Source organism: Callorhinchus milii, unplaced genomic scaffold (genome assembly GCF_018977255.1).
Source record: "Callorhinchus milii isolate IMCB2004 unplaced genomic scaffold, IMCB_Cmil_1.0 Scaffold2, whole genome shotgun sequence".
In the NCBI taxonomy this organism is placed as follows: Eukaryota; Metazoa; Chordata; class Chondrichthyes; order Chimaeriformes; family Callorhinchidae; genus Callorhinchus; species Callorhinchus milii.
The window spans coordinates 67,551,619-67,574,333 of record NW_024704743.1 but is presented as its reverse complement, the minus strand read 5'-3'; the positions used below and the strand labels follow the sequence as shown (position 1 = coordinate 67,574,333).

At 43.0% G+C, this 22,715-nt stretch overlaps 1 protein-coding gene across 2 annotated transcripts in view; it reads left to right on the top strand.

Moving 5' to 3' along the window:
* The window catches only part of LOC103187001 (contactin associated protein 2), an 855,622-nt gene that overhangs the window by 472,824 nt on the left and 360,083 nt on the right, over positions 1-22,715 (top strand). For both annotated transcript variants that reach the window (XM_042331730.1, XM_042331729.1), the window contains 2 exons: positions 593-699; positions 20,600-20,719. In XM_042331730.1, the coding sequence (XP_042187664.1) occupies positions 593-699; positions 20,600-20,719 (227 nt within the window). The remainder of the gene's footprint in view (positions 1-592; positions 700-20,599; positions 20,720-22,715) is intronic.

Genomic DNA, 22,715 nt, shown 5'->3' with positions numbered 1-22,715 from the left:
GATTTTACTGTGTATTTGTCAGCGAATGCAGTAGCTGAATTGCACACAGCAATGTTCCATGAACAGATATGGAGTGAGTGACCAATTTTATTTAGGGATTGTTGCCCAGAACACCAGGAGAAACTCCCCTCTCTTTTTGCTTAATGCCATGGGATCTTTAACATCCACCTGAACAGACAGACGGATCTCGGTTTAACGATTCATTCATAGAATGGTACCTCATCCCCAGCACTGCATTACAGTGTCAGTTTAGACTAGTGTCAGTTGAAGTCCCGACATGGGGCTTGAATCCACAACCTGTGTCCCAGAGACGAGAGTACTACTGCTGAGCAAAGCTGACACACCAGATTGTCAAATTTGTTTGGTTCCCTATTTCCAGTTTTATTTATTTTGTCATTAGCTATTTCATTAAATATCCAATTTTTCACTAAATTGATATTTAACCTAAATCTGGTTTGCAGCAGGGATTAATTGCTTTGAGAACATTAACTGATGTACTCCTAATGAATTGAGATTGACTTCCAATGATTCTGGCTATGTATCTTCATGCCGAAATGTACTTTTAAAACTCGCCTACATTTTACCCCAACAGGTGTTTGCCAAATCACTGTGAGCATGGAGGGAGATGCACCCAGACCTGGGACAGCTTTAAATGCAACTGCGAGAGAACTGGATACTCTGGAGCCACTTGTCATAACTGTGAGTTAACGGCTAGCTTTACCTTAGATGATAGTGCAGTTTTTTTTTAGGTGCATCAATGTGAGAGTAAATGATGTCACACAATTATCATTGTGTTCTTTCATTCAGGGTAGGGTTAAGCTAATAGCCAAATTATTTTGTCAAAGGAAGTACCACAAATGATTAAAATGCTAGCCCTGTCTGCAATGTAGGTGCCTTAAAAAGAAGGCTGATTCCTACACTGTTCACGATGATCAGGTTTTAAAAGAACACTCTCTTATCGGACAATAAATTAAAATTGGCTAACTGGTGTGGACTTTGTGTGAAGGAAAGGACTCTGCAACTTCACATTGAAATATTTTTTTCAGCAGCCTGGTGCCCATTATTATTTCTAAATTGGATTCCTTTAAAGGGGAATGATACCACAAAAAACTGCTCAATAATATAACACTTATTCCATTTGATATAAGTGCCTTACCATGTGATGGAACCATCTCTAAGGATGTCTTAGGATTTACTGTGAAGTGTAGTGACTGTGTAGGCAAGCATGCCAGTAAATTTGCGCACAGTGATGTCCCTCGAAGAGTCATGAAATGATTGACCAATTTGATCTGGAAGATTGTTGGCCAGGACACCAAGAGAAAGTAGTTTCTTTCACTTTTGAAGTACTGCCATGGGATTTTTAATGTCTACCTGAACAGGCAGATGTCTCATTCGAAGGAAGGCACCTATGATAATGCAACATTCCCAGCACTGCACTGGAGCTTCAACCTGGACTGGAATTCAAAGACCCAACATGGAGCTTGAACCCACAACCTATTCATTCAAAGGCTAAAGTTCTACCAATTGAGCCAGTCTGATACCTATTTTCAGACCTTTTCATTGGTGTTCACACAAGTAATAATAATAATCCTTGCATTTTTACAGCGCTTTTCAAGTTAGGAAGATATCCAAAAGCTCTTCACAGGTTATACAGCTAAACCCCAGCCAGCTGGTTGAATAGGGGGTTGAGATCCAGTCTGGTGAACCGGAATTTCTGGCTAAGTGTAAATACAATACCAGTACTGACATTTACTGATATTTTTCAACACTGCATTTTTTTATGTGCAAATAAGCTATTTTCTGCTCATAGAATTGAAACAATCTGAGTCAAAGATGATTTCCTGCGCACTGGGAAGGCCGGTAAGGATGGTGAGGCCATACAATGCAGTGTTGGTGGCATTTGGAAAGTTGAGGCGACGGGAATCTATGCATAGGCTGCAAAATTTAAATAATATATATTTATTTGGGGTCCGGTCCGGCTAGGTTCCAATTTGTACTCTTTCATCAGTTGTACTCTTTCATCAGTTTACAGAGGGCTGAGTGGATTAACATGAAAAGGAGAAACAAGGCAGCAACTGCATCTTCAAAGCCCCATAAAGGAGCTGTTTATCCATTGTCGTTTATATTTTGGAATCCACCTCACTATCATACTATCAAAGTAATTTCAATGGCAAGATATGCAATTTTAGCTGGCTGAACTCCATCAGAACCTCAATGCATACTTTGGAGTCCTTGGCTCTTGCCAACCTAATGCTTCTGGAATTAGGCAAGTTTCCCAAATGTCCTTTGGGGACACATGAATTTCCAGGTGTAGGTGCCATGCATGGAACTCTTGTCTAATTTGGATACTCTTAATGGGTTTCCGCATGCGTCAGACATCTGCATGACCAAAGAAAATCTGACTGAGGTACATTCAGCGCCTTGGGATGACCTCTCAATGTGAAAGGCGCTTTACGAATGTAATTTTGTTGTTGTTGTTCCACAACAGTGGTATCCTAGACCAAATAGAAGTGGTTCTGTAATATGAACCCAGAAGTCACTGGGAACAGGCAGCATCCATGGAGAGAGGAAATTTAGTTAACGTTTCATGTCAATGACTTTTCATCAGAACAATGACCTTTCATCAGTTCTGACAAAAGGTCATTGACCTGAAACATTAACTAATTTTCCTCTCTCCATGGATGTTGCCTGACCTGCTGCATGATCCCAGTGACTTCTGTTTTTATATCAGATTTCCAGCAACTGTAGTACTTTGACCGAGGCCCTCCTGATTGGCTCGTGCCAGCGCCTCCACACCTCAGGCACTGGCAGCATCAGCCTCCACGGCTGCACACTCAACCTCACTAAGCCAGTCAGGAACGTGCGTGTCTTGTTTGACCCTGAACTGTCCTTTCTCCCCCACATCCGCGCCATAACCAGCACTGCCTACCACCATCTCCGCAACATTGCCAGACTCCGCCGCTGCCTCACCCCTCAGGCTGCCGAAACCCTCACCGATGCATTTGTCACATCAAGGCTCGATTATGGAAACTCCCTTCTCATCGTCCTTCCCAACTCTTCCCTTCACAAGCTGCAGATCATCTAAAACTCTGCAGCTCGTGTACTCTCACGCACCAGGCTCCGTGACCCCATCACCCCCACCCTCGCCCGACTCCACTGGCTCCCCATCCCCCAGAGGATCGAGTTCAAGATCCTCGTCCTCACCTTTAAGGCCATCCATGGCCTTGCCCCCTCCTACCTCTCTGACTTGCTGACTCCCTACCAACCTGCCCGCTCCCTCCATTCATCGGATGCCGGCCTGCTCCATGTCTCCCGCTCGACCTGCCCTACCATCGGTGGCCGGGCTTTCAGCCTCTCTGCCCCCACACTTTGGAATTCCATCCCACGGTCCCTTCACCTCACTTCTTCCCTTGGCTCCTTCAAGGCCAGTCTCAAGACCCTTCTCTTCAACCGTGCCTTTGGTCTCCCTCCCACCTCTGCCTTCCCTCACCCCTACCCCACCCCTCCCCCATGCTTAGGCCCTGACATCTGACTGTTCAGCGCTTTGGGACGTCCTCCCGATGTGAAAGGCGCTCTATAAACGTAATTTTGTTGTTGTTGTAATATGAATATGCTTTGAATGACTGTAAAGATTCAATCCTTTTGTCTCAGTACATTATCAACAATGTTATTGTGCCAGAAATGTCTGAAATACCATCTCATCAGTGTCAACATATGTTAAAGAACTCACTATTCTTATCAAAGCAGTGCCTGTGCAGCAGCAGACGCTTTCCACCCGGGTGGCTGGTGTAAGCTTTAATGGAGCCATTGCAAATATAGCACTGATGTGAATGGTATGTAAGTGGGCATTTTATTCCTTTGGAGTGAAGCTCCCTAGAATGTGAAATCACTCAGGGCAACTATAAATACTTATATGAAAAAAACTTTCCTCCATTTCAAGCATTATTCTAATTCCCTTTAAAAGGATATAGCTGAAAAGGTCACAATCTCACAGCCCAAAATGTAAGGAACTCTTAAGTATCTCTAATATATCTTTCCTCTTTAATTCTTTCTGTGATTGTCTTAAGTTTGTGTCTTTGAAAAATGTATAGTTTCACTGCCACCATTGCAAATGTATAAAATGACATCCGCAAAGCACTCAGCTTGGCTCAGTTGCTGTTTCTGAGTCAGAAGGTTTTGGTTCAAGCTTCACTGAGGGACGATGAGCTCAAAACTAGTTTAACACTCTGATGCAGTGCTTAAAGAATACCGCATTGTCAGAGGCGCCATCCTTCGGCTGAGACATTAAATGAACGTCCTTTCGTTGCCTGTTCATGTGGATGTTGAAGATTCCTTGGCATGATTTGAAAAGAGAGTGAGTTTCTCCCAGTGTCCTCGCCCACAATTCCCCAGTTAAAACTAGTCATTCACTTCATGACTGTTTGTGGGACATTGATGTGGGACATTTGGCTGTCACGTTTGCCGACAAAATACACTTTACAGAAAACTGAAGTGCTTTGAGACATTTCAACAAATGCATCTCTTCACCAATGGATATGGCGTAACTTCATCATTTTCCCTCATCCTCAACAGAAATAAATAGTTCAGTAAAATTTGGATGTTTAGAAGCTACGTACTTTTTCAATTCATTTGCCCACATATTTAGCACAAAATGCTGTGCAACGAGTGAATTATGAAAGAGCAGTGCTTTTTCACAGGGTTTTTTTGCATTCCTAAAAATGACCCTGTAAATTACCTAAAATAAGCCCAAGCGCAGACTGTTGCTGTTGCAGTACTCTTTCTGTTGGTGAAGGGTGAATCTATTGGTAGTACTGCAATGACATGAATATATTGTAATATAGTATATACAAAATTTTCACATCACAGTGACATCTCCTTTACAAAATTGACAATGGAGGCCACCCGAGATAAGGAAAGTGACAAAATAAAAGGATAATGGATTAAAAAAAGAACAAGGGAAAGGCAAAACTGTATCCCATTGTCTGCATCTTATCTACAACTCGTATTGGCAAGGTTGTAAAGCTTGATTTTGAAATGTGAAGTGTGGATAGGTTCTGTGTTAAAGGGAGATAAATTGCTTCTATTCCAAAGCATAAGATCTTCACCAACAGAGTAAGCCTGGTGCAGTGAAAGGACTTAGTCCGGAGCCGCTTGCTACATATTTAAATTGTACAGACATGCTGTTGCAAGCAGTGTGAATAAATCAATTCTGGTATTGCCTTAAAGTAACAGTGCATTTCCCTTCAGGGAGAGGTTCACACCAAACTGCATTATCACATGCTTATGTTATCTTGAAGGAATTGGAACTTATTAGACATGTGGAAGATTTACTGTTAGTTTTATGAATTTGACGGTGAGATTTGTTACATCTGTTGCAGTTCTTTTAAAATCTGTCTCAAAAATATTTTCACTATAGGTATCAATGAGATGTTTCCAAACGAACCATGGTATTATTCATCCATGATGTCGGGGCATATGTTTTTCATTTACATAACATCATAAAATAAACATTATTCTTTACCAATTCCCCCTCCATTTTTACCTGAAGGATTAGAGTCTCTTTCCTTCTACCGGACAACCCTGGTAGCTCACCCAAGTGGTTATTACTTGTTTTTGAGCCTTCAGACAATACGATTGAGGGGTAGCAGAGCTGAGCTGAATCCTATCCTCGCCTACTCATTATTAGAAAAAGTCAAACTATAAGTGAGAAAAGTCTTGTTAGTACAGTATATATGTAAAATGTCAAGCAAATTAAATATTTGTCACATGGTTAAAAACCTTTGCCCCCCCCTCCACCCCTCACCCAAACCTCACTTAATGTCTAACATTGCCTCTGTATAAAGTGCTCCAAGACAGTTCTCTGTATGAAGGGCTCAATATAAATGCAGGTTATTGTTGTTGTTATTGGTGTCCTGTCCCTATCCCCCCTGTTCTCCACCCCTTCTGATCCCAACCCCCTGTTCAAGTCCAAATCCCTGACTATCCAGCGCCTTGGGACGTCCTCCTGTCAAGAAAGGCACTATACAAATGTAGTTTGTTGTTGTTTGTTGTTATTGTAAACTTATCAGCAAGATGTTATTCTCATCCATAATGTTCTCATTGGTTATCAGCCTGATGCGGGTAGTCCCATTAAGAGGCTTTTATCAAGATTAATAGTCAATCTCATCCTTCAACGTGCGAGCAATAATTAAGAGTTCTGAGAATAATTAGGGGCTCCACGACACTGCCTCATATGAAGGCCGCTATATAAATGCAAGTTGTTATTGTTGTTGAGCTCTGTTCAACTGTTGAAGCACAATTTGAAATGATTTTAAACCTGCCACAATTCACAAGACATAGGAAGAAACTATGATGGAATAATAATATTAGACTCACTAATACTTTTGAGGGACTGAGGATAACTGAGGATTAATTGTAAGAACAATAACAACAACAAGATTACATTTGTATAACGCCTTTCACATCAGGAGGACGTCCCAAGGTGCTGGACATTGTACAGTATTTCAGACCTGAGCTGAGGTTTAGGGGGGAGAAGGGAGGGGAGGGGAAGGGGGGTGATCAATGGCATGGTCGAAGAGGAGGGTTTTGAGGCCAGACTTGAAGGAGGCTAAGGAGGGGGCGAGGCGGAGTGATTGGGGGACGGAGTTCCAGAGGTTGGGGGCAGAATGGCTGAAGGCTCTCCCGCCAATGGTGGGACTGGTGGGTCGGGGGATGTGGAGCAGGCCGGACGCGGCTGAGTGGAGGGAGTGGGCGGGTTGGTAGGGGGTTAGGAGGTCACAGAGATAGGGTCCTCAATGCAGTGCAGGAGTTGTCCATTATCCTTGACTATAATTGGTCTTCATTTCTAAGCCTTCACCAAATTGAATGGTATGAACAAAGATTAAATATTCCTACTTTATTTTAATTCAAAGTGTTTCCACTGGTTGAGGGATAACATTATCAATTCAAGTGACGTAAGTATAAGTGTTGACAAAGGAAAGCAGAACATTGGCCCTAGAGTGTTTTATTCAAAAAACGGAATTAAAATTCCTTAGAGAGAAGAGAGCAAAACTTGATATTCACGAGTGCAACAAAGGCCCCATGGAACCTTGTTTTAAATGACTTTGCATCAAAGCAATTTTTTTGACTAATGCCAGGTGAAATTTCAGCACATCACAGGCATGACAAAAAGCCCTCAGAGGAGACCTTGAAAGTGATAATGTTTCTCCCCTTGTGACAAAAAATAACCAACAATATCTATTCGTTTGTTCAAGCCAACGAAGGATTCTCAATGTCGAACAAAAGGTGTTCCATTATAATGTCCCTTGGAGATAGTGACCCAAGAAATTTACATTCAGGGAACTATAAATGAAAGTAATATGGAAAGGTTGAAGTGAATTTTATTAAGAAGTTATTACTCCAATATATTTTAATGTTAGACATTATTTTTCATATTCCAGTGACTGGAGTCTTTACTAGCTGAAGTAGCTCTGCATTACTTCAATTATTGTGATCTAGCAAAGTCTAGATGAAATGTACACTTCTTTCAGGTATAATGTATGCAATTTATAATTTTTTTAAAAAAATCTTAGTTTAGGATATATCTTGAGGATTGACACTGTTTCAGAACTTTGTATATGTGTGATTGAGCAAGAAATACAATGGTACTTGGAAATGGAATATTATTGTTCCCTTTACTGAGTGATGCTGTCAGGTGCTATAAAGTTCTATTCTATCTTATTAACGAGTCCTATCTTGTGACATTTTCATCCCCTACTGGTTCTAAATCTCTATCCCCCATTTCTTTTGTAAAAGGCCTGCTGGACTATCAGCTCTATAATACTACTAGAAATATTAATAGTAAAAATTATGATCCTTGCATTTGACATAGCGCCTTTCACATCAGAATGATGTCTCAAAGTGCTTCACAGGATATATAACAACAGCAACTTGCATTAAATGCAGTCTAGTATCTCAGAGTGCTTATATTGTAAAGTGGAGTGATTATGTAAGTTGTAGGCGAATACAGTAGCCAATTTGCACAATTGTAATGTTCCACAAACAGCCATAAAGTGAATGATTTCATTTTATTGGGGGAGTATGCATTTTTGGAGGAAGAATGAGAGGCAATATAAGCTAGATGATACAATCTTAAAGGGAATGAAGGAACAGAGAGACCTGGGGTTCATATAAGTAAATCTTTGAAGGTGGCAGGATAGATAGATAAAGCTGTTAAAAAAGCATATAGGATACCAGGCTTTATAAATAGGGGCATAGACTACAAAAGTCAGGAAGTTATAATGAACCTTTATAAAACACTGGTTAGGCCTCAGCTAAGAGTACTGTGTTCAATTCTGGGCACCACACTTTAGGAAGGATGTCAAGGCATTGCAGAGGGTGCAAAGAGATTTACCAGGATGGTACCAGGAATGAGGGACTTCAGTTATGAGGAGAGGCTAGAGAAGCTAGGATTATTCTCCTTCAAGCAGAGAAGGTTAAGAGGAGACTTAATAGAAGTTTTCAAAATGATGAGGGGATTCGATAAGGTGAACAAGGAGAAACTATTTCAACTGGCGAGTGAATCGGTAACCCAAGGACAACAACAACAACAACAACAACAAGATTCCATTTATAGAGCGCCTTTCACGTCAGGAGGACGTCCCAAGGCGCTGCACAGTTGGGTCATGACCCGAGCAGGGGGGAAATGGTCAGGGTGAGGGGAGGGAAGGGAGGGAGAGAGGAGGGGGGAAATGGTCAGGGTGAGGGGAGGGAAGGGAGGGAGCGAGGAGGAGGAAGAGAGTCGAGAGGGGAGCTGAAGGCACGGTCAAAGAGAAAGGTTTTGAGACCGGCCTTGAAGGAGGAAAGGGAGGAAGCAAGGCGAAGGCACTGGGGGATGGAGTTCCAGAGCCTGGGGGCTGAGAGGCTGAAGGCCCGACCACCGATGGTAGGGCGGTTGGGGCGGGGGACGTGGAGCAGACCGGAGCCAGAGGAACGGAGGGTACGGGCAGGTAGGTAGGGGGATAGTAGGTTGGAGAGGTAGGAGGGAGCAAGGCCGTGAATGGCCTTGTAGGTGAGGATGAGGATCTTGAAATCAATCCTCTGGGGGATGGGGAGCCAGTGGAGGCGAGCGAGGGTGGGAGTGATGTGATCGCGAAGCCTGGTGCGGGACAGTGCACGAGCTGCAGAGTTCTGAATGACCTGCAGCTTGTGGAGGGAGGTGGCGGGAAGGCCGGCGAGGAGAGAGTTCCCATAGTCCAGCCTTGAGGTGACAAAGGCGTGAACCAGGGTTTCAGCGGCGTGAGGGGTGAGGTAGTGCCGTAATCTGGCGATATTCCGGAGGTGATGGAAGGCGGTGCCAGTTGTGGTGCGGATGTGAGGGAGAAAGGACAGCTCAGGGTCGAACAAAACGCCGAGGTTCCTGACTGGCTTTGAGAGGTGGAGAGTGCAGCCTTGGATGCTGATGGTGTCAGCGCCTGAAGGACACCGATTTAAAATAGTTAAAAGAAACAGAGAAGAGGTGAGGAGAAATGTTTTCACAAAGCGAGTTGTTCGGATCTGGAATGCATTGCCTGAAAGGGTGGTGGAAGCCGATTCCATAACAACTTTTAAGAGAGAAGTAGATAATTATTTGGGGAGGACAAGTTTGCAGGGCTATGGGCAGAGAGCGGGTAGAGGGATTGAATTGAATTGCTCTTTTCAAAGAGCAGGCACAGACATGATGGGCCGAATGGCCTCCTTCTGTGCTGTATAATTCTACGATTCTATGATTCTTGGTCAGAACACAGGAAGAAACTTACTTCCCTTTTTGAATAGTGCCATGGGATCTTTAACATCCACTTTCCTAGGCAGACAGTACTTCCATTCAATCTTAGTCTCATCGGAAGAACGGCAGTTCTGTCAATGGGAGCCCAGCTCCAGCACTGCATTGGATTGTCAGCCTAGACTATATGAGTTCCAAATACCAAAGTGGGGTTTGAAGCCACAGTCTTCTGACTACCAATTAAGCCTGGAAGATGCTGCCATTGCAGCTGTACCTGGTGGAACTACTGAAATCGGAAACTCACCACATTTAATGCACCAGTCTGTATTCTGCCCACATTTGGCATTGGATTTGTGCCATGGTGTGAATATGTCACCCATACTGAACAATTTTCGTGACTTTAAACCAACTTATGTGGCTCATTAGCTGAGAGCACTTTCACCTCTGGGTTAGAAATTTGTCGATCTAACCACATATTGGGACTTTGAGCTCACAGTCGAGGCTGACACGAATATAATTGTACATCCAGCATCTGGAATCCATCTAGTCTGGCTTGTAGAGAGGCAAGTAGCCGCTGCTTAAACTCTGTACTTCCAACTGGTGGAACCATCGCTCAGTGGGAAGAGACGTGTGCCCAAGCTGCGGAGAGGAGATGGTGGCAATGTATTGACCTTCATCTCGTCTGCCTGTTCAAGTGGATGTTAAAGATCCCATGACACTATTCATAAAGAGAAGAGAGTTTCTCCTGCTATCCTGGCCAACAAACCTCCAGATAAGATTGGTCATTCACTTCATGGGGGTCTGTGGGACATTGTAGTGCACAAATTAGTTGCCCTGTTCACCTACAAATACAGAGTCGCTAAACTTTATAGTAAATCCTGTGAAACGCTTTGGGACATCCACCTGGGTGCAAGCTGTTATGTATTATTCCTCTAGCAGAAGAAAAAGTAAGTCCAAAATGCCATTAAAGACAGGCAGGAGTATTTAGTCTAGTCAGCAAATGTGTCAAAATGCTTATGAAAGACTTCTGAATCTTTCTTTATAGGTGAAGTAATTAATATTCCTCACTAAATAAGAACTTTTTTTTGGATCCAAAGTATAATACAGTGCATAAAATAAAACCAAAAGAAATCCCTCCATTGAGTTCAGAAAGATGAGGATTGCATGGGAGCCTTCAATTTTATTCTAATTTTGTCAGTGTTAAAATTCTTGTTAAATATGATTCAAATGGAAATTAAAGTTAACAGCATGTTAGAGCCAATGCACGCATTGCAATTAGCATGTTTTTTTATTTTTAAGGCTTGATTCCTTTCATCTATAAAGCATTAGGATGCAGCATGCTTGAATTCTGTTTATCAGCAATGGAATTCCTTCCCTGTTGTAATTACACGTTTAGTGCTTTTTGTGTTTTAATTGTGGAATTTTCAAATCTCCAAGAATTTATTTTCCTTACTTGCATCCTTTAGGGCACAGAGTTTTCATATTTGCTTTAATCATTTAAATTCTATAAAATTAGGAATTTTTGTTTAAAAATGCCAGCAATTACAACACAATAAATAAGGAAATAGATTGGCAAACACAAGGGCATTCTGGCAGCAAAGACGCCAAGTGCTGTAGCTGGATGTTCAGTCATGGGACTAACTGAATAAACTAAAGCTAATGCAGAAAACTAAGTCTGACAAAATAATCCATTGACTGTCAGGCCTGCAAATGAGGATAAGTAACACTTCCCATAACTACTAAAGTGTTAGTGTATGTAAATTAAGAACGACGTTACCTGCAGGGGCAGAATGTTTTATGTGCTGGGGAGTAAGCTATAAATGCTAAGGTATCATTGGAGGAAAGAAAGTAATTAGGTGTGATCATTGATCATTCGCTGATGGTCTCCAGACAATGTCAAAGTGCTGTCTATGTAGGTAATCAAACACTGAGTTGTATCTTAAGGGTATTTGGCAATAAATCGAAATAAGTTGTACTCCCTTTATATAGATCACACCAGTTTAGAGCTTCAGCTCCTCCAGAACTCTGTAGCTTGTATTTTCTAGGCTCTGCTGATTCAGAGCTCCACTACCTGTACCTCTACTCTCCTGTACCAAACTCCATTGTTCAGCTTCTCCCGACATGAAGGCGCCAGATAATGAAAGTTGTTGTTGCTACAAGCTATCCCCTATCCTCGCCAGGTTCCATTGACTCCCTGTTCCCTAACAGTTGGAGGATGTTCTGCAGCTGACCAAACAAAGTATTAAATCAACATACTGAACTAGGATAATAATAATAATAATAATAGTAATAATCCTTGCATTTGATATAGCACTTTTCACGTTGGAAGGACGTCCCAAAGCGCTTCACAGAACACACTGTAAAGTGAATTGACTGTATATTTGTGGGCGAACGCGGCAGCCAATTGCGCACAGCAATGTCCCACAAATAGTCGTAGATTGAAAATGACCAATTTAATTATTATTTAATTTAATTAAATAAGGATGTCACAAAACCATCAATGTCATGATGTTTATGTGAAGCATTCTCATGATCTGAGAGGCAATGTAAATCCTTCACCTGAGACCATTTAGGCACATACCAGAGATTTAGGTTATCAGTCAGAGAGATGTTACTCAGAGATCCTATTTGCACTAATGTATGGTTGCCAGTTTCAGCAAAACTCACGAACTGTTTCAACAACACCAGAGGTGAGCTGTGTTAATAAATAGTCAATTCAAGTTGTCCCATTTCCAGATGTTTCAGGAACTTCTGTCACTTTCACTTAAAAGATATTTGCCCACTTTTTAGGAGGGAAAAGTTGGGGAAAATCTGAGATCACCAATGAGTAGACTGTGTTTGATTGATGTTCAGGGAGAACCGTTTGGTTTACAGACCATTCAGTGAGATGGAGATTCAATTGTTGTGTGAGCTTGAGAACTGCAATCATATTCCTGAGCTCAGTGCTGAGTACAAAATGGGTTATTGTGGCATTCAGTCTTCGTACAATATGTCCCCGAGTGATCTGCAAAGAAAGTGCTATTTTTTTCCCCCGCCTCGCTCTGTGTCAATGTTAGCTGTAATAAACAACTAATGTAAACCAGATTAATAGCTTTTGATTTCAATTAACCGTGCTTTATCACTGCTTCCTTCTTGGCAAGGAATGTAGTTTAAAAAGCCAGTTCAGGGATTGTATTTCAAATGGCCAGTTTATCCTCAGCATAGAAGTAAAGAACATGGAGGTTACAGTCACCCTTCTGACCCCATAAGTTTACAACACTGCCCCATGTAGAACATTGTTCTGGTTCAAGAATATTCCAATTAAATTAATCTGCACATGGATATCAGACTGGCTTTTTTGATCATACTATCATTTTACTATTATTATATTAGTAGTTATAATAATGGAAACAACACCACAATTACAGTTGTATAATGCCTTTCACTTCGGGAGGACGTCCCAAGGTGCTGGACAATCAGTGTTTCGGACCCGAACTGGGGGTCAGGATCGGAGAGCATGGAGGGCAGGGGGGAAGGAGGGTGACCAAAGGCATGGTCGAAGAGGAGGGTCTTGAGAGGGTCTTGAAGGAGACGAGGAAGGGTGCGAGGTGGAGGGACTGCGGATGAATTCCAGAGGATGGGAGCAGAGTGGCTGAAGACCCACCCACCAATAATGGGGCGAGCGAGGTAAGGGATGTCAAGCAGGCTGAAGCCAGCTGAGCAGAGGGAGCGGTAGGTTGGTAGGTCGCAGAGGTAGGGGGGAGCAAGACCATGGTAGGCTTTGAAGGTGAGGACCAGGATCTTGAACTGTATCCTCTGTGTGATGGGAAGCCAGTGGAGTTGGGTGAGGATGGGGGTGATAGGGTCACGGAGCTTGGTGTTGAGAGGACACGGGCTGAAGAGTTCTAGATGATCTGCAGCCCATGGAGGGAGGAGTTGTGGAGGCCAACAAGCAGGGAGTTTGCATAGCCAAGCCATTCTGGGACACTGGGACACAACATGTCAAACGACTGCCAGGATGGTGGAAGGTGAACTAGATGGACCTCGGTCTTCTTTCCCAGAGCAAATTGGTATATTCATTCAGGTCATGAGGAGAGTAGGTGTCACCCTGTCAGAGGTAGGGGAGGAGCTGGTATATAAACTGACCAATCAAGTGGGACAGCTCTCTCCATTGGCTGGGAGGAGACACCACCTCCCAATGGCTATCCCCCTCTTACCCATTGGGAGCAGCTTTTGATTGACATGTGGGAGAGAATTGCAAAGACACACCTGAGGGAGGAAACTCTCTTAACTCTGATTTGAGGGAGGAGAACCAGAGAACAAAGAAGTTATGAGCTGTGAACTGCATGGCCGGATCAGAGGTATTGTATGTAGAGAAAGCTGTTGACTGAGCTGTCATTAAAGAATGATTTAAGATGTTGAGTATTGCGTGTGGGATTGGGGTAAGAGTGAGAGGGTTTGCTTCTTCCAGGATTCCCTTCACGAACCCCTCCAATCAGGTTTCCGTGCTGCCCACAGCACAGAAACAGCCTTGGTCAAATGACAAATGACATTCTGTCCATCTGCGAAAAGGGAACCCCCTGCCTCCTCATCCTCCTTGACCTCTCTGCTGCCTTCGACACCGGTGACCACTCTATCCTCATCCACTGCCTCTCCTCTCACCTCAACCTTCATGGCTCTGTCCTTGACTGGCTCAGATGGTACCACTCACACTGCCTCCACATCATCTCCACAAACGGCTTCTCCTCTAGCCCCCGCACCGTCTCATGCGGCGTTCCTCAGGACTCTGTCCTTGGTCCCTCCTCTTCAATATCTATATGCTCCCTCTTGCTGACATCATCCGCAGACATGGGGTCAATTTCCACATGTATGCGGGTGACACGCAACTCTACCTCTCTGCCTCCACCCGTCAGCGCCTCATCACCTCAGGCGCTGATAGCATTATCACCTATGGATGTACACTCCACCTTACTAAGCCAGTCCGGAACCTTGGCATCTTGCTTGAACCCTCAACTATCCTTTCTACCCAACATCCATGCCATGAATGGCTCTGCCTTCCCCCACCTCCGCAACATCGCCTGCTTTCGCCAATCCCTCAGCCCGCCAAAATCCTCATCCGCACATTCATCACGTCTAGGCTCAACTATGCAAGCTCCTTGCTTGTTGACCTCCCCAACACCTCCCTCCATAGGCTGCAGAGCATCCAGAACTCTGCAGCCTGTGCCTTCTCCCGCACCAGGCTCTGTTACCCTATCACCCCCATCTTTGCCCGACTCCACTGGCTTCCCATCACACAGAGGATACAGTTCAAGATCCTGGTCCTCACCTTCAAAGCTCTCCATGGTCTTGCTCTGCCCTACATCTGCGACCTCCTAACCCTCTAACGTCTTGGCTCAGCGGGCTCCAGCCTGCTTCATGTCCCCCGCCCCATCATTGGGCCTTCTGCCACTCTGCCCCCACCCTTTGGAACTCCATCCCGCAGTCCCTCTGGCTTAATCCATCCTTTGCCTCCTTGAACACCCATCTCAAGACCCTCGTCTTTGATCATGCTTTCGATCACCCTGTTTCCCCACTGCCCTCTACCCTCCCTGATCCTGACCCCCATTACCCTCCTAACCCTAACCCAAAACTCTGACTGTCCAATGCCTTGGGATGTCATCCTGATGTGAAAGGTCTATACAAATGTAGTTTTGTTTTTGTTGCTTTTGTAAAAGGGGATACGGATACCGACTATGAACACAGGTAGCTGCAAACTTCTTGGACTTTTAAAGGTAGTGATTCTGTCTGTGTGGTAACTGAAGGGCATTTTGGCTTCCCTCCCCTTCCTCCCCACTTCCCTGCTAATAAACTGATTTGTGAACAAAATTTAGCTCCGTGTACAACAGTGTCAGCCCTGCTCTGGTGATCCCCAGTTGCAATATTGATGAAGTATAACAATAATAAACAATCCTTGCATTTGATACAGTCATTGCACTTTACGCTCTGGGTCCTATATGAAGAGCTATATGAAATGTAATATTTATTATTCAACACGTTGTTGACATCACAAAACATTTCACAGGATTTCGTATAAAGTGTAGTGATGATGTATTTGTAGTCGCACAAGACAGGGTTCCAACAGGGAATTCCAGCTGAAACATATGGAATCATTAGTGACAATCTGAAGACCAAGAAGATAGGTCCTCAGTGTAATATCAAATCCGAAGATTCTTGTAGGTTTATTAGGGTTCTTCCAAAGTGAGTATGATGGAATACCGTATTACAATGGATGTGGTTCCATTGGTACGACTCTTAATAATAAAAATAATAATCCTTGCATTTGATATATCACTTTTTCACGTCTTCTCGACATCTCAAAGCGCTTCACAGAATAGGCTCTTGTCTCGTTATGGGTTCCATGAGGGTGTCAGTGGTTGCAGGAGAATAAATACAAGTAGGATGAAATTCCACAGATATTGCAACACAAAGCAACCTGTCTAACATAATATCAACGTGATATTTGGGAAATTCGGATTGTGTCAGTTTCTTGTATTGTTGGAAAAAAATAACCTATAATATGGAGCTAAATTGTCAGTTGAGTTGCACCCTGTGGAATACATTGAAGCTGGCATTTACTGACATTTGACAGTGTCACAATTGTGTGATCTATACATCATAGAAGTCTGAGAAGATTTTTTTTTATAGGACATTCCTACTTTGAAACATCTCCAAGTGCTTTACAGTAATTGCTGGCAATATAGGAACTGTCTGGGATAAGACTGTGCAGTGCCCACACCCAAGTGTATTCCTTACCAAGTTACAGAGTTTCTTAAACTTTGATTTGTTATATAATAATAATAATCCTTGCATTTGATATAGCGCTTTTCACGTCGGGAGGACGTCCCAAAGCGCTTCACAGAACACACTGTAAAGTGAATTGACTGTATATTTGTGGGCGAACGCGGCAGCCAATTGCGCACAGCAATGTCCCACAAACAGTCGTAGATTGAAAATGACCAATTTATTATTGTTTTTTGGTTTTTGGAGCGATTATTATTAGGCGTGTGGAGTAAGGAAACTTGCCCAAGGTTTCGCCCTGCCTGGAATTGAACTCAGGTCTCTCACTTGCAAAGCGAGTGCTCTAACCACTGAGCTACAGGACTCCAAATAAAATATAAAATAATGGTAAATTCTAGCATAATTGGCTGGCCTGCACAATGAAAGTATCATTCCCACATTTAGGTCATGAGACGCAGTGTTTCAAATACCTAGCTTCAGCAGTCTGTTACCCGCACCCACTGCAACTAAATGCTAACTATCTCTTATGGATTAAGGGACGTTTAGGAAAGCTGTTCTTTACATATAGCGTCTTTAGAAAGTGCATTAGTGGCATCACCTCTATGGAGCAGTTGGCAAGAACTTTCCCCCCATGTAAAGAGCATTTTCTCTAGGGACATAATAATAACTTTCAGTTATATAGCACCTTTCATTTAAAAACAATCCTCAAACCTTTTTTTNACATAAAGTAATAGATTGGCTGCTAATCTGCCCCCGAATGTCCCATGAATAATAATGAGATTAACAGCCAATTCATTTGAAAACTTGGTGGACATTTGGATCAGGAAGGAATCAAAAGCCACATTAACTTGGAGAAAGACTCAACATATCTTTGAAAGAGCAACAGCAGGAATGGAATGTCCCTTTACAACAAACTGTATCACCAGGCAGATGGAAACTAAAATCACTAACAGAAAACTCAGCTCAGACCCTGGAATTCTCAGGAATTTGTTGGATTCCCTCTTTACATCTCTGGCAACTTTGCCAGTGGCTCCACAGCAGTTACACAGCTATTTTAGAGTTTTGTGAAGATATTGTGGGAATTCGAAAGATGCAGGCTCCCTTTATTTAATCTTTAATACATCCTCTACATTGTGCCTTCCTCATTCTGCAGCATACTGCTAAATGTAAAGAGCCGTGTTATAAGGTGGTAGTCAGTGGTGGTAGTGGGGGATCATAAAATCTCAGCCAGTGCTATAATGAGGCACAATTATCAATCTACACCCCAATTATGCTATGAGCGAACCTGTGTTGTTGAGGATTTTGAACTGTATCCTCTAGGGGATGGGGAGCCAGTGGAGCCGAGTGAGAGTGGGGGTGATGGGGTCACGGAGTCTGGTGCAGGAGAGGACACAAGCTGCAGAGTTCTGGGTGATCTGCAGCTTGTAGAGGGAAGAGTTGGGAAGGCCGACAAGGAAGGAGTTGGCGTAATCGAGCCTAGATGTCATGAAAAAAAATTAAAAGTGGATGAGGATTTTGGCCTGAGGGGTGAGGCGGTGACGGAGCCAGGCAATGTTGTGGAGGTGGGGGAAGCCAGAGCGGGTCATGGCACGGATATGGGGTAGAAAAGACAGTTGAGGGTCAAACAATAAAATCCAGTGTAGCACTTTGTCCTGATTTGAAATGCATTATAACAAATACAAGGATTATTATTTATTATTATCACATTTTGAATATCGTTTCTATTTTCAAAGCCCAATGTTCCTGGGTTTAGTTTCATCCATTGTGATATTCAGTAAAGCAATCTTGGAATTGTGACACTTGGGCTTTGATTCTCAATATATATATGCTCACCACAAATATCAGATAACAGATAGGTTGAATTTTGTAACAAGGCAATAACACATCTTGGAGCACAAATGCTGCCATAAGTCAAGGAAGTGAAACTCAGGCAGTTTATCAAAGTCAAAAAGATGTGCTGCCTCCTTGAAACCCATTGCAAACTACATTATTCTACATCAGTGGTAATCATAATCTGACCCGGGGGTCATTCGTGGCTCACGAATGTGAGACTCAACGCACTTACTGTTCTGTGCGTTTCTAAGCTTGTCTGGCCAAGGGGTGTTGCCAGAGCTGGAATTTGGTTGCCTAGAAAAAGAAAGCGAAGTGATGCTAAGTTTACTAATAGTCAAAAGTGAACTTCAAATCAAGTTGTAACATTTTGTAATTGAACTCTTAATATTTAAACAAACATCTCCGTATCACTGTCTTTTGACTTGTCATTTTACACTGAAACCTTGGAGAATGACAAACTTATTTTAACACCAGTAGATTGCATGAAAGTAATGTAACTTGAAACACCTCCTCCTTCCCTGAGCCAGGCACTTCCAGATACGTACAGAGACTCTTGGTTATAACAACATTGGTTTAATATCTCCGAGGGGAAAATCGAAAGAACAACACAAACAATGCAACCATGGAGGCGTGCAGGCACTTGCGCTTGCAGTTGGTGCCTACAACCCCTCCTACATTCCTGCAACTTCATGATGTCCCTCTGCTCTAAACATTAGCCAACCTAGGGTCAGCTATGTGGCTAGACCTGTAGCTCAGTAGTTAGAGCACTCGCTTTGCAAGCGACAGACCTGGGTTCGATTCTCGGCAGGGTGAAACCTTGGGCAAGTTTCTTTACTCCACACGCCAACTCCTGATTCCTCCTGATAATAATCCCTCAAGAAAAAAAACAATAATAAATTGGTCATTTTCAATCCATAACTGTTTGTGGGACACTGCTGTGTGCAATTGGCTGCCGCATTTCGCCCACAAATATACAGTCAGTTCACTTTACAGTCTATTCTGTGAACAACAACAACAACAAGATTCCATTTATAAAGCGCCTTTCACGTCAGGAGGACGTCCCAAGGTGCTGCACAGTTGGGTCATGACCCAGTTGGGTCATGAAGCGCTTTGAGACGTTCAGAAGACATGAAAAGCACTATATCAAATGCAAGGACTATTATTATTAGACCTCAGGTCCCTCTGGCACTTGGCCAAGGACCACACCCTTTGCAGTCCAGCTCAGCAAGAGAGACTGATGGGGCACCATCACCTCCTTAAGAAACCATATCTCTCTCCCTTGAGCCTTGCTCTCCTAAGGTCCCAGTGTTTTTAAGTTACATTAATTGCAAATTGATAAAATCTAAAGGTGTTTGTGCCCTGCTGTGCTTGCCTACAAATACACAGTTTCTTCACAGTAAAAATTCTGTGAAGTACTGGCAGATGTTTCAACAATGTGATAAGTATTATTGTTATCAATAGAATACACACTCTCTTCCCTGGAGGGACACATACTTCTTACCTAATAACGGGAAGTATTACGTGCATACTGGCCAAAAAAACAAGGCTTGGGGACTTGAAACTGTGCATTAGGGATACTGCTGTAGTTTAGCCAAATAAAGGATTGTCATTGTGAGCATTGTTTTATAAGCTTCCTCTTGCTATCTAGGAACCCCCTTTAGGACTTTGGTTTGCAGGGCTAAAATAGCTGAGTGGGACTAATCCTTGTCCGCTCCCCGGCGTATTTTAAACCTTATCAATGTGCCAGGTTGGCTGATTTCAACAGTGATATCATCAAAGTGTCTTGGGAGTACTGTTTACAGGCCTAGCTCAGGAACTGAACTACCAAGACCACCACAGAGGGTCAACTCGATTTAAATATTCTATTGTCATTCGTCTTGCACTGATAGAACTGTCGAACGACCTTGGAAGTGTGTGGTGCTGGAACTGGTAAAAGTGGAACTATTTCATTGTCCATAATTGACATTCTTCTCCTTAAGGACTACAGTATTTCACCTCAATATTATTAATAAAGTCAGGTACACGTTTTTAATTTCTAAAATTACAAATTAGCATCTGAAAGACGTCCCAGTCTTTTGGATATAATTTAAATGGGAAATTGTCTCAGCTGTTAATTACCAAATGTTTCAATGAATCTTTCCTGTTATATCAAGGTCATTGGCTTACTTCTTTTGTTTTATTTTATCTCAATTTGGCAGCTTGCGGTGTTTAGGATCAGTTATTTTAAATCACAGAAGGGTTTCAGTTTATCATAATTGTGTTTTGTTCCAGCTATATACGAACAGTCTTGTGAGGCATACAAACATCTTGGCAGAACCTCGGACACTTACTGGATAGATCCTGATGGCAGTGGCCCACTCGCACCATTCAAAGTCTACTGCAACATGACAGGTAACATAACAATGATTCTACACCATGGCCAGGCTGCCTGACACCAATACCTGACATTGGATCACCTTCTGCCATCGTAGTCTCAGTAGTTTGTTTATCCGCCAATCTGTTTACCTCGTACATAATAATAATAACAACCCTTGCATTTGATAATGTCATATTACATCATCGAGAAGTCTCAAAACACTTAACAGGATAAACTTTGTTTTTTAAAACAATATTTAAAAGACATACTTAATGATGACTTTACATTTGCTATACATGTGTTCATGAATTCAGACACCAAGTATCCCTTCCAGCAGCACTTGCTCCAAGCCTTAGAGTAAGCTCATCAGCTAATCTGGCAGACTTCATCCTTCAATATGGTGGGAGGAGCTTTACAGTTCAGCTTGTGCTTTGACAGCCACTTTGGCGAGTCCAATGCTTACTCAGCAACAGCTGTTTAATCCAGGACCTCATGTGATGGTCTTAGACAAATGGATGCTGTGAACCTGACCCCATCTCTAGGGAGATCAGCATGTTGTCAGTGTAGGCTGGAGCCTTTCCTCCATGCAGCCATTTCCCTTGATCGCCACAAATCAACTCAGTGCCTGATCCTGCACCTTGCAAATGACCTGGAGGAAACCCCTCCTCTGCATCCCCAGGAGGTCAGATCCATGAAGGAGAACTGTTTGCACACGGAATTTGTATGCCACAAGTTTGACCTGCATTAGAATCTTACTGACAAACTTTATTTGGAGATCGATAGACACTCCCTTATCATTTTGAACAGTGAGATCTTTAATGTCCAGCTGAACAGGTAGACAGGATCTCCATTTTAACACTGCTTTGAAGGACGATACATCCATCCAACAATGTAGCATTGTCGAACCCAATTACGATATGCGATTGCTCTTGATGACCTGAAGCACAACAACGGAGTCAGTGCGGCGTTCAATTAACAAGCTTTATTTTCACACATGTGGGGTGTAGTATTGTGGCAACAACTGCTCGTGTGCTGCTCCCAACACTACACACCAAATGGGAGCAAGCACTTCACCTTTATACAGAATCTTATTGAACTATGCGTCAATCAATAATCACGAGGGGACCCTCTAAATTGGTTACTAGCGACATGGTCTGCCTCGTGACCGGGTGTCTGTTTTTAGAAGACAATCACTTTGTCTTTTATGACTAGGAACATATAGGAAAAGCGACAGTTAGACAATAACAAATGCTGCTGAACATTATCTGACCCCAGAACTGATTCCAGACATGACTTCAGGATGAGGTACCGATACCAGACATCCGCCTATCTATCTTAGAAAATGCCAATCTCGATCATCCGTGACTGACTTTATGACAACATATATTTCACTTAAGGCCAGGGGCCCCCCTGGCCTTTTGCCCTTTTAGTCTTAAAACATCACGTCCTGCTTAATTTGCTAACTTTGCAGAATGTGCTGAATTCACCTTCCACACTCCTCCCTTTTATCCCTGGGATAAACCTTCCGTGCTTTCTAGCCCTCGAGTGTTCTGCTTCCGAGAGGGAATCCGAAAAGGCATATGGCATCTCGAGGTCACATTCATTACGTGGGGAAAATGGGCTAAGGTGTTAGTTGACGTGGACCATGTTCATGGTCATCATGGTGCGTGTAGTCTTTTTGCAACACTGTGTGCAACAAATGAGGGCACACTTAGTGATGAGAACAATAAAAACAAGGATTAGGCCTATTTCCAATAGAACCTGGACCGCATTGCCCACTGCCCGTCGCGGCCAAAACATAATCACGGGCCATACGGTTCTGCATAGCATATAGACGAATCTCAGACATCTCTTTGTTAATGAGAGCCAATGCTGCAGATGTTTTAGAGGCCAATGAGGAGACCATCTGAGAGAGAATGGCAATCTGGTCAAGGGCGCACATTACTCCATAATTAGGGAGAAGAGCCCCGAGCATGCGATTCCTCTGGGAATGGGTGTGAAAAGGGTCGGCTCTGCGAGAGCGATGAACCT